Raw genomic sequence first — 13,332 nt, 5'->3', positions numbered from 1 at the left:
ATTATTAATTTTTTTTTGTCTTTTCTTTTTTTATGATTTTTTTTTTTGTATTTTTTTTTTAAATTTAATTAATTTTTTTTTTTTTTGGGCTTGTGTAAACGCAATGGGCCCAAAATGGCTAAAGAGAAACGCCCTTTTCAGCTGACAGAGGCCGCAGTCTTTCAAGGATGGCGGGAACAATCCTGCAAGCAAAAGCAAGAAGTATTTTTCTTGATTAGTATTTTAAATATATACAATAGAATTTAAAGATTGTTTTCTACTTTAAAGATAATTATTACTTAAGCTAGGAAACAAAATTTATTGCTTATTATCTGACTGATTTTATGTAAGCTTTTGGTTTGAATTTGATTGCATTGTGATAATTACCTTGAAAAAGTTGGCCCAGTTGTCGTGGCTGACACTTGTGTGTGGGCGTGGCGCGCAGTGGGCGGCAGATTGTTGTGCTCCAATTGTGGCCATGGAAGCAAACGCCCCCGAAGAGGCAAGCTGCCGCGAGGCGCAGCCTCAATGTCGAAATATCCATTCGACAAGACGCTCATCCGATCATCGGATCATCGGATCATCGGATCATCCGATATATATGTGTGTATATGCTGCTGTGATCTCAACATATAACATATATATAGATGTGGTATTTGGGTATGGAGAGAGTCGTTTGACTTTTGCCCCCATCACCATCACCACCCCCCACCGGGCTCCGCCGTAATGCTGATTAAGGAGGCGCAGATTAGGGCGTGGTGGGGCGTGGTGTGCGCGCGCCAAGCGTGGCAAACAAAAAGGTTGATAAAAATCGTTTTGTTTATCAAAAACAACGAAAAATATATTCGGTGGCAATTCTTTGCGGCGTTGCCCACTCTCCATTTGTCCCTTAGGCCGTCTTCTCTTTCTTCACACAGAACTGACGCAGTGCCGCCAACGAATTGTTCGCACTCAGATTCTCTGGTGCCACCGCCACATCTCCAGCAGAATTTGCAGAAGCTACCGCGGCTGCTGCTGCCGCCGCTGCTGCTGCTGCAGCTGCAAGTTTGGCGCGTGTTTGAGCAGCGCTGCTGCCGCCGCTGCTGCTGCTGCCAAGCGAATCGAACATGGAGGAAAGAGCGTTGAGGGAATCACTGGGATATTTCTTGGTATTGGCACCATCGCCGCTGCCATCGTACGATTTGTGGCTGGATGCCGGCGATTTGGGTGTGCCGGAGCGTTGACTATCCGCCGGGCTGCGCGGTGGCAAGCGACTTGATTGTGGACTGGCTGCCGCCGACGAGGATTTCGGTGAGCTGCCATTGTTGTTGCTGGTGCTGTTGTTGTTATTGTTATTATTATTATTACTGTTGTTATTGTTGTTGTTGTTGTAGCTGCCATTTAGCAAAGGTGTCTCAATTTCTGTCTTGGGCGAAACTGCAGCAGCAGAAGCTGGAGGAGCAGCAACTGCATCCGGCTGCTCATCGCACAGCTCCGATTTGATGTCCATTTTGAGACTCGAGTCGGGCTCCTGTTTGATGGGCAACTCCTGGTGTGCGGTAGGCGGCAACGGCTGCTGCTGCTTCTCGGGCGTGGGCGCTTCGAGGCGTGGTCGCGCCTCAGCGCTGCACTCGCTGCCACTGCGCTCGCTGCTGGTGTAGCGATAGTGCTGATAATACGGATCACTCGTGTCAATCAGTGGCTTATTGTAGTCCACCGTCTCATCGATGCCCAAACGCTTCAATATGCTGCTGGCCACCGGCGATGTGTTCTTCGTCGAGGAGTTCGATGGACTGCTCGCTGGGAGGCTGGCGTGTCGCGGGGGTGTATCGAAACTGGTGGTGAACATCTGCTCAATGGCACTGAGCACCGATGAGGAACCGGCCGCAGCTGCCTTACTACCACCACCAGCACCATTCTTTTGCTCCACCAACTCGGGTGACTTATTCTTGGCCAGCAATTGGGCGGCTTTGGCTATTTCCTCGGGTGACTTGACACCCGTTATATACTGGCGCATCCGCTCGGCAAATAGGGCTGCCTCGCTCTTCTCTGGCTTGCCCGACAACGGCGACTTCTCGACCAGGGGCTGCTCCTCCGGTTGTGCCTTTAGCTCGAGCAACTTGCGCACCGGCAGCGATTTCTCGCGTTTCTTTGGCGCGGGTCTCTTGCGTGCCCCAGCCGATTGCAGCAAGGGTTCAGCATAATGATTGTTCTTGGCCATGTGATTGCTGAGATCGCCCAGGGAGTTGAACGCCTTGTCGCACACCTTGCACGTGAGGACGGCGGACAGTGTGCGAGATTCCTCGGAACTCAAACTATTCTGGCCACCATCCTTGCTGTGATCATTGCTTGAATTGCCCGACTTGATGGAGAGGTTCTGCTCCTGGGAGAGTATGTTGGTGTAATGCTGCGTCTCCTGCATGTGCTTGGTCATCTCGCCCAGAGAGCGGAAACTCTCGCCACAGCGCATGCACTTCAATATCTGCATCGCCTGCTCCACCCCCTTGCCCAGCCACACGTTCTGGCCGCGCACCAATTTGCGGGGCAGCGGTGTCGGTGGATCCCCGCGAAATTGGAACGCATTCTTTACATTTGCCGAGGGCTGAGACGAGTTGCCAGTTTGTTTGCGAGAGTGTTGCTGTTGTTGCTGCTGCTGCTGGTGCTGATGGTGGTGCTGCTGCTGTTGCTGCTGCTGTTGATGGTGGTGGTGCTGCTGCTGGTGATGGTTGGATGCTGCATGATGCGACTGATTGCTGGGCAAGTTGCCAAACGGTGGCACATTGACACCACAATGTTTGCTGTCCTTCATGTGCGTGGTTAGCGCTTCGAGTGTGGGGAAGCTCTGCTTGCACCACACGCACCTAAACACTGAACTGGCCACGCCCTTATTTTGCCAGTGCGATTGCCAGATGTTGTGGCGTGCTTTGGTCACACCACCACCAGTGCCACTGCCACTGCCACCACCACCACCACCATCTGTGGGTGTCGTATTTGAGGAGGAGCCACCTGTTTGATTAGCAGGACTTTTGGGCGGTGGTGCAGTGACTGCTGCAACTGGCGTCGGTGGTGTTGCCTTCCTCGGCTGCTGCGGTTTCTCCTTGTGCAGCGATGCACCACCTTTCACAATGTCGGACATCTTCTCGAGCGGATCGACGACCAAATCATTTTTGCCATTCCAATCGGGAAATTGTCCCGTGCGAAAGATATTCGCTGCTGCCACCGCCGCCAAATAGGGATTGACGCCGGGCATCAGCGGTGGGGCGTTGTTCGCTGGAGCCGCCGATGCGACGGCATTCGCTGGCGGACTATCGGATTTGAACATTTTCTTCACCTGAATCTGACCGATGGCGTTGGGCGAGTTCTCGTGGCCGCGTTTCCGTGTGCCGCACGACAAATCTAGCGGATTGTTGGCCCCATCATCGAACTCCTCCTCCTCCTCGGAGGCCACCGGCTCTGCGGACTCAGCGCGCGGATATAGATTGGTTCGAAAATCGAGTGCCTCCGAATTGCTGCTGGACGCCGTCGGTGATGCTTGGGGCGGCAGCTTAAATGGCGCCGCCGCCTCGCTGGGCAGCGGCAGAGGCAGACGTGGACCGGCGGCGGCGGCAGCGGCCAACGGGAAGCCATATTGTTGGGCGGCAGCGGCGACCATGTGCAGGTAGGCCTCCATTGAGGTAGGCTGGGCGGTCAGCGATTGCGGCATCGCCGCCGGGAATGTCGTTGAGTGCATCGATGTCGGCACGGGTGGCATCACACCACCCGCCGACAGATTCGCCGCATCCCGCTGCCCACCATTGTCCGAGGAATTGGAATCGTGCGAGGGACAACGCTCGCTGGAATTCGCCGATTCTGTGGAACGTGGACGTGCTGTGGGCAGAGCGCTGCAAGCAAAAGGGAAACGGGAAATTTATAATTATTTATCTATTGATATACATATATTTATTTAATCGTCGACTAATATCACTCGACACGGCAAAAATGCAGCAAGCAGCAAATGAATTTAAAATAAAAATATAAATAAAATATATTTAAATTTAAATGAAGGAAAAAAATAAATATTTATACGATTTCTGTTGGTAATTAAATTCAATTTAATATCATTGCTTACTTAAAGATTGAGCTACGAAATGCGGACTTCAAATTAAACACTTTTCCACTTATTTATTGTAAAATGATGTGTTATGTTTTATGTGTTACCAGAAATGATGAGAATATTTATTATTTATTATTCTATATGATGAGCGTAATGTGTGTCATAAAATACAATTATCTGCACTTAATAAAAATTAATTACAAATTTATTTATAAGTAATTTTATTCATAACTTTAGTTCTTAATAAATATCTAAACTGCATAAAAAACGCGATTAATAAAGATTTATTGAGCTAGTTGCGGAATACATCAAAAATTAAGAAGTGGTCAAACTCGATAATCAATCATCTATAAGCAGCATCTATAAGTCTATGAAACCAATCGTCACCAATCATAAATTGTGTTAATTATACGGAAAACCACAATCATTGATTATTTTTATGTTTTTTTTCTGTTAAACTTAAATCAAATTTGTTGACTGACAATCGACTTTCAATAATTTCTTATTCCTTATCGCCCATTGGTGGGCAAAGAGTTGAAAGAACTTTCCCCCTCGCACAACACCAGTTACATAATCTTCTAATGATGATGGAAAGAGATAACAGTATTCACTGATTTAATTGCAAAAGTGAATGGACAAATCAGACTATCTCTCTCTCTCTCTCTCTCTCGCTCGCTCGATCTCTCTCTGTATCTTTCTCTCTCAAATGCCATAGATCATTAGTGAAAGCTTTCAATTCGCTCATCATTCAAGTTGCGACTTTTGCGACTTTCACGCAGCTGATAAGTATAATCGAGAGAAGTCTTTATTACTACTACCAATCAGATATATAGCTGCTAAATCATATGAATGAGGGGGGGATAGGGGCACAGTGTGCAACAATCAAATCACGTGGCACAACAATGGCAACAATGTGAAACATATGTCAACATTTCATTTGTTATTCAAATCTAAACCAGGCCCATAAACCAAAACACAACTTTGGGCAGCTGTTTGAAATGATGGCAATCCCCTTCCCCTTCCACACCAATGCTTTGCTCGTAAAAATCGTTAAAATCGGTTATATTTATTTGGAACAATGGCGTTTAATTCGAGACAGAAAAGCGTGAATTATGAGCCGAGCTGCTCATCATCTGCGAGCTGATTATAATCAACGAATCAACATTAACATCAACCAGAGCCGATGAGATGAGATCGTCTCTCGTCATCTAAGATCTGTTTCGATTTTCAGCTTAGCTGGCGGGTCATAAAACTGACGACAAAGCGACAAAGCACAAAAGTCATTTCACATATTTTGCATAAATTAAACACCCCCCTGCTACCCCTCTCCCTCTCTCTATCTCTGTGTATCTCTTTATCTCTGCTCAGCACTGTGTGCATAAATAACTAACAAATTTTTATTGCTGTGCATCTGCACAGTCAGATATATATATGTATATATATGTATATATATGTCTCTGCTTTTGATTTTAATATACATTTAGTTGTAGTTTGATTTCCTCAATTTAGCGCTGTGTTTTACAATCGAATTTCGGGTCCATAAACCATTTTGTTTTGTGCTTATGATTTTTGATGTACATATTTTCATTGGCTTTTGTTCGAAATGCAAAAATTGCAAAAATAAAAGTCGTAACATTTTTGTTTCCAGTTTTATTCACAAACTTTTGTGGTCTGCGTGGGCGTGGCTTTAATTCGTTTATTTAGCTAGTTTTTTCTTTGTTTCTTTGATGAGTCGCTGAGTTGTTGATTTGCCACAAATGGCAACAATTGCTATATAGACTGATTATTACTTGATTCCAAAGAGTTATTGCCTGGCTTTATATTAAAGAAAGACAAAAAAAAAGACGATGAAATATGATGAGATGAGTAGAAGTGAGTCAGACTCATTTAAGCTGCCCTTTTAAAGAGAGTTGTTAATGTGGCTGTGCTGATTTGGCAACGCTTAACAGTTACTGATTAGGCCTATAACTTTTTTATGACGGCTAGTTAGTTAAGAGTTGTAATATTTTTAGAAATAAAATAGATCTTATTGTGTATATTTTGCAGTTATTTCTGTGCGTTTTTGCTTAGTTGACAACTCTACTATTTCTATAAATAAATTCGAACTCTGTTTACAATAAAGGAATTTATAATGCATATATATGTAACTAATTAGTTTCAATCCGAGTTCAATTCAAATACATTTCAAGACTTGCTGTTAAAAAAAAAAAAACCTGTTTTCAATCGAGTTTCCAGCACGTGCCAAGAAGCAAACAGCTGCTTAGTTAAATAGACTACTGGATTACTGCTGCTTACTCTACAGCAAATATAACAAATTATGCTTAAGCGTTAATTAAAGTTGTTCGATTAAATTTACTATTACAAATAGCAAAAAGCTTTCATCATAAGAGTAATAAATCTTGTTATAAGTAGACACTCTGTTTTTTGCTGTCAAGAAATGTAACATTTATTTACTTTTTATTATTATAATTATTATTTGTATTTTTTTGTTAAATTAAATTAAATTTTTTTGCTTGTCACATTTTAAAAGCTTCAACCCCACAAGCGATCAGTCAACAATTCTTTGTCTGGCATTAACGTGTCCAACACAATAGAGTTGTGTATCAGCCCTATCTATTGTGGTAAACTTATTGATGGATAGCGTACAAAAAGTATATCCAATGTCTAAGTGCAACAATATTGATGACCATTTGCCAATGTCAAACGGCACAAAGCCGACACACGAAACGAGCATGTATCATTTATTTAAACAAAACTTTGGGCTACTTACAAAATAATGATTCACTCGCAGCAAAAGCTGGCAATATTTTGATTATACTGTGAATTAATTTACCATTAGGTTAATCAACTTTCTCTCTCTCTCTCCCTCTCTCTATTTCGCTGCTGCACACAGATATAAATAATAACTGCGTTTGGCTGTGCGCAAACTACTAATTGGATTTTGAGATTGCAAGCTGCAATTAAAAGCACAGAAAATGCCTTGGCAACAGCAACGACAACGATTCACCCGTTGCAGCAATGCAGCAATCAGCAATCATAATATGCAATCTTGTTATTTGATGAAGCTTAAATCAAAATGATTTATTCGCATCGATTCAAATGCTGCAGTTAATTGCAAGCGGGCATTTGTCTCATTAATAATCCGCGCACAACTCGCCAGATTGACGAGTTGATCCAAACAATTATATGCCATATAACTAGTCAGCTCGTCAAACAGTTAGTCAGTTAGCTAGTCAGTCTTGTGCATAATGACTGACTGCCAGCAGATATCATTGAAACGCATGACTAATCCACACTAAATACATATTACTAAACAGCTATCATCTCCCAGCTGCAAATTGTGCGCATAAATCTTAAAGTAATAGGCTCACACACACACACACTAACATTACACCTACACACACACACGAGGAGCAGATGAAATTTTTGATTTTTTGGGCTTGTTGAATCGCCTTCATGATTTATTCATTTCGTACGTCAGCGCCTTTGGGAAATTCATGAAAACATGGCCAACAAATCGCGTTGCAGTTTCCAATTTCTTATAAACCTAACAGAAAAAAATAAACCAAAAAAAAAAAAACAAACAAATAAAGACGCGCCACAATTTGTCGCAGTTTAACAGGTGTCCCCCCACTGCCCCTTCAGCCCATCTCTCTCTCTCTCTCTCTCTCTCTCTCTCTCTGTCTCTCGGCCAACAGCCCACGCCTTCGCATGTTACGTAAAACTCGTTTACGTTTTAACTGAAATGTATCGTGGAAACGAGTTTAATCCAAATGCCTATGAAAAACATTTAGTCAGCGATAACTGTAACTATGCTTTAATAGAATGATTTTCAAGTGATTTAACAAACAAAACGGCAAAAGCAACCAACAATCTTGGTTCAATATTTACTAGATTTATTTATAGCTATTTATGATATTATGCTAGCGATTCGTCTTATTATAAATCAATTTTTTGTTGGGTGGGTGTTTCTTGAAATATGGCCTTTATATTGGGGGCTGCGAGGCTTAAATTTATAACGACAGGTGTGTGCGACAAATACAAAAACAACAACAACAACGACAACGATGTGAAACATCAACACTTTTCGCATATTCATCACTATATTTTTTTCATACATAGCACAGCGAATGCTAAAATAATCATTTTATTGGATCATACAGCGATTTGGGGCAGCAATCGAAACGATAAGGTTGTCATGTGATTGCGATCTTATGTTAACCAGTTTTGAGTAATAGCTAATTAGGTGACTTATACATATTTTCTATATATTTATATTTTATATAGATATATATATATATATATATATCTGTTTGGATACAATGAGTATCTTTGGGGGACAAACCAGTTTAACAAAATTTAATTTATATTTACTAAGAACTACTACACATCAAATACAATTTTTGATATGTGGATGTCTATAAAAATATTTGCATTATTTAATCTAATCAATACACAAATTAATTATGGAAATTCTTGAACTGAAGTCAGCGAAAGACACATTTAAAAAAAAAAGAAAGAGAGTTGGTATAACAAAGTAGATTTTATTCATCAATTTCTCGACTAATAACTCTAGTTTCTATACATATATTTAAATAACATCAAGTTGGTTAAATGCTTTCCAAAACTAGAGGAAATCAACAAGTCAATTTCTGTTGCACAAATTCATGTTAACCTCATGCCGCAATCAGCTTTGATATACAATAGAAATACACCCAAAATAATATGATTGTAATCGTATCTGCGATTGTACATGGGAAGTACTTTAAAATGTGAATTGATGTCCATTTTTTCTTTTATTATTATTTTTTTATTTTTTTTTTTTGATGCAAGACAATTAAATAAGATAAGTAATCGCTATCGGTTAAATATGTATTTATTTGCTATTTATTTAACTCGGCTCACTTAGCTTCTAGCTACGATATGCCTTTGAATTTGAATTGCGATTGATTGGATTTGTACTGTTTTCATTATTTTTTCTCTTGCTTTGCAAATGCATTTTGTTAAAATTTAAATTTCAGAATTGCATTCGTTTTATACAACACACTTTGAACTCAAAATTATTACTTAGTCAATAAGTGTCATGTGTCACATAAAATATGTTTGCAGAAAACTTACTTCCTGACTGAATTTTTGTATTTATGCAACTTTATTTGATTTCAAATACAACAGCCGGCTTTTTGTTGTATTCATCGCATCGATAAGTCTAATCTACTGTTAGAAAAGTCTTCTTCTTTTTGCTTATTTAACAATAGCAAAATCAAATCAGAAGCTAAAATTAGCCATAACATATATCAATTAAAACAAAAAGAAATAACCGGCTTTTTTCTTTCATTGTTCCTTTAACTTTTAAACTTTGCTGCATTCAACAAATAAGATATCGTTTTCATGCATGCCAATTAATAAATAATAAATAAATAAAATAAGTTTTTAAATATTAAACTAAATAATATTTAGCACATATTTATTCATTGATAAAATTAGATATCATTTTCTTACCCGGCATTTAGCGCCTGTCTGTAGATTTCAAGCATCAGAGCCTCGTGCAACATTTTCAGATTTTGCTGAATTTTGACGGGTTGTTTGTACCAAAGGGGAGGGGGGAGAAGCGGATTATTTATCGGGTTTTGGGGGGAAGGGGATAGCTGGAAACAGAATCTGTTTGCCTTAGCTTTGCACTCTTTCGATTGTAACTTAAATTTTTAATTTGACACAATATGCATATGTTGTAAGATTAATCAACTAATTAAATTTTCTTTTTAATTTTTATTTATTTGTTTATTTTTCTCTCGTTTTCTTTTTTGCACTTGGTACTTTTTAGCGTTTGAGCTACGTATAACTTGTGTGTTAAATAGTGTAATATATATATTCCCATACATATATTTATATTTATATTTAAATTTATTTATTTTTTTATATTTCTAATATTTTCATATGGCAGACAGAAAATTTATGTTAAATATTTTTGATTTCTTTTTTGTTTTCTTTTAATTTAATAATTGCATTTGAATCGTATACTTCGTTTTAATTTTTGTTGATTTGTTTTTGTTTTTTAGTTTTAAGTAACTTTATTTTTTTTTGTATTTTTCTTTAGTTTTTTTTTTTTGGTGAGCAAAATATTGTTAAATATAAATATGATTTTTTTGTTTGTTTGTAGCGTTTATGTTAATAAACATATATTTATATATATATTTGTTGTTTTTGTTGTTGTTGTTTTACGTATACTTGTGTTGAACCATTTGTTGTAGTTGTTGTTTGTAGTTAAAGAATTTCTTCACTTGTTGTTGTTGTGGTTTTGTTGTGGTTGTAATCAGTCTTAATTAAACATTTGACGCGCATTTCATTGTTAATTTTTTGTTTCTCGTGTTGTTGTTGCTGTTGTTGTTGACTAGATATGATGTATGTGTTGTTGTTGTTGTTGTTGGTATGCGACGCAGCTAATTTGAAAATAAATCAGTTTGTGTTAAATTATGCATTTTCATTTTGTTTTATTTTTTTTTTATCACACTTTTAAATGGCGTTCAAATTGAAATAATTGAATTTCTTGTTGTTGCTGTTGTTGTTGTCGTTGTTGTAATCAGAACACGCGTCGCAGTCGCACACAATTCGCTCGCTTTTATATTTCAATGTGTGTGTGTGTGTTTGTGTATGTGTGTGAATGTGTTTTGGTTTTGCTATTTTCTTGTTTTGTGCGTTTCATCCGGATTCCGTCGTTACTCGTTTGAGAGTCGAACAGCGAATGAATGTGTCGGCGTTGTCGGCCGTGTCGTCACTGGCTGCGTCGCTGCTGCTGCTGCTTCTTCTTCTGCTCAGTCTCTTCCTCTTTTTGTTTGCTGTCTCTGCCTCTGCGCTGCGTCGGCTGTCAAACTGATTCAGTCAAGAATCAGACACACACAACAACAACAATAACAACAACAATGCGTTCGCATTCGCTGCTGCTGCTCGCAGCTCGCTGATTGATACCAAAAAAATGAAGTTCAAAGCGCGGTGGCAGCGACGCGCACGTTTCGTTTCGTTTCGTTTCGTTTTGTCTGACAGCCTGGAAGCTGCGTTGGCGTTGGCTTTGCTTCTGCTGGCTTTGACGAGAGTTGGACTTGAAACACGACGCTGACAGCGACGACGACGACGACGTTCGTTTCAAACACGAAGCGCGCGTTTTGGCGACGGCAATTTCTGATTCGATTGCGTTAAGCGACGGCGCAGCAACGCAGCAGCAATGCGCAGTCTGTTTGATGTTGTTGTTGTTGTTTGACGCGCGACGTCGACAGCGTAGAGTGTTGATTACTTTGCTGCTGCTGCCTTTTGCTTTGTTGTTGTTGTTCTTGTTTTCTTTTGCTGTCACAAATGTGCCGTGATTAAATGTGCTGCTGTCTCGCTCGCGCACGCACAATGACAGCGACGGGGACAGCGACGCTAACTAATTAATTACAACTACAACTACAACAGCGACGCTTCTTTTTTTGTATCCCGTTTACCCTTTTACGTTGCGTTTTACGTGCTACTTCTTCTTGGCGCGCAACAGAGCTTTTCGAACATGATCGTTCGCTGTAACGGTCTGTTGTTGACTGAAATTGTGGCGCGCGGCCGGCGCGATGAGAGCACGCTTTCCGCAAGAGAGCGAGGGAGAGCGAGAGAGGGAAAGGGAGAGGGAGAGCGAGTGAGTGAGTGAGTGAGTGAGCGGGAGAGGGAGAGCGCACAGTGCGCATGTTCCGTTCCCCTAAAAGTGCAATAAATCTTGTTTATGTTTTGCGGCGTGTGTACGTTGTGGGATTGGAACACAGCCATGCCAGCGCAGGGGAAATGCTTGCGTTCGCTCTCACTCTCTCGCTCGCGCGCTCTCTCTCTCTCTCTCAGTTTGTCAGTTGTTTGTCGCTCTCTTTCGCTGTGAAATTAGCTGCAGCGTTTCGTCAGCGCGTCACCCTTTGGTAGGTCGGCAGCGAGCGCATTCCGATTCCATCACTCCGCCACAATTAAGATTTATGACAGTTCAAAACAAATTTTCTCACTCGCATGCGCTGGCTCACTCACTCCCACACTCCCTCACTTAGCGTAGCTCTGTGTATGGTGTGTGTGTGTGGTGTGTATGTGAAGGTGGCTCGTTCTAATTTGTTGCTGTTCTTTTTGTTGTTGTTGTTTTTGCTGCTGCTGTTTCTGCTGCTGTCGTCTGCGCCGCTGCTGCAGCTGTCGCGCTTTCGACATTTTGTCTCTCTGTCTGGCATTTTTTGCAACGGGTGCGGGTGTTTCTCTGACTATGTGCGTGCCAATAAGCGTGCGTGTGTGTGTGTGTGTGCTTGTGCATGTAAAGCTGCTAAGTATGTATGTACAATATGTAAATAGCAGCATGCTGGCAACTCAATTGCTGTTGTTGTTGCCTTTTGCGCTCTTTTCACTCCCTTTTGCTGTTCGTCAATTTGATGCCCGAATATCGAATAATATCGTCAAATAGCATTAAATGGCTTCTGCTGCTGCCAATGCAAAAATGCATGCAATGTAAAAGCTCTAAATTTGTTTGCCATTTTTTTCCGATTATATGATTTTTACACACTTCATTTACAAAGCAGAGATATTCCGACCATTCCAATTGAACATTTTATCGCTGAAAATATTTTCAAATATTGTAGTAAATCTAAATTTCAAATCCGGTAAATAAGTTAAATATCTAAATTTGTTTGACATTTCTTTGTCTGCTCGTTTCCGACTCCATTTACATATTTCGTTTAGAAATATGGATATTCCGCGCTATCGCTGAAACTATATCAAATTATTATTGGAATAAAATTAATTTAAAATTTAATTTACTTCCATATTGAAATCTAAAATCATTTGATTTATGCTATAAATGCTTAAGTCGTTTATCAATTTCTTACCCTCAACAATTAACTACTGCAAATAAGACACTAATTTATACATTGATAAATAGAAAGGGTATTCAATTTTAGGGTTCCATAATCTCCAGTCGGAATCAGCGCATATATTATGAATACATATATATATATATATATGAATATAGCGAATAGCTGCTGATCTTAGGCCTGAAAAGACGAGTATTAAAACTAGATTTGTTTCGTATGCAGATTATGTGTGTGGAATGCCTGAATTGAGGCGGTTCCAGCATCGAATTCCAAATAATAATTTATCAAACGAATTTTACGATCGAGCACATAAAAAATTTATGTGCGGCAAAAAAAAAAAAAGTGAGGAATAAAAAAAAATGTTGAAAAACAACAACAAGAACAACAACAACAACAAGACGACGAAGCCGAAGAAGAACGAGAACTGTG

The 13,332-nt window shown here is 40.2% G+C and overlaps 1 protein-coding gene across 1 annotated transcript; it reads right to left on the bottom strand.

Annotated features, from left to right (window-relative positions):
• Window positions 1-75: 75 nt before the first annotated feature.
• Window positions 76-9,783, bottom strand: LOC6562264 (protein teashirt). Its single transcript, XM_001988641.3, has 3 exons — window positions 9,551-9,783; window positions 367-3,839; window positions 76-182 (listed from the first exon to the last, which is right to left on the bottom strand). Exons 1-2 carry the CDS (start codon window positions 9,601-9,603, stop codon window positions 869-871), a joined length of 3,024 nt encoding a protein of 1,007 aa, XP_001988677.2. The 5' UTR covers window positions 9,604-9,783; the 3' UTR covers window positions 76-182; window positions 367-868.
• Window positions 9,784-13,332: the final 3,549 nt, after the last annotated feature.

Source organism: Drosophila grimshawi, unplaced genomic scaffold, assembly GCF_018153295.1.
Source record: "Drosophila grimshawi isolate 15287-2541.00 unplaced genomic scaffold, ASM1815329v1 contig_1377, whole genome shotgun sequence".
Classification (NCBI taxonomy): domain Eukaryota; kingdom Metazoa; phylum Arthropoda; class Insecta; order Diptera; family Drosophilidae; genus Drosophila; species Drosophila grimshawi.
The sequence above is the reverse complement of the archived record's forward strand: the minus strand, read 5'-3'. Positions and strand labels throughout refer to the sequence as shown.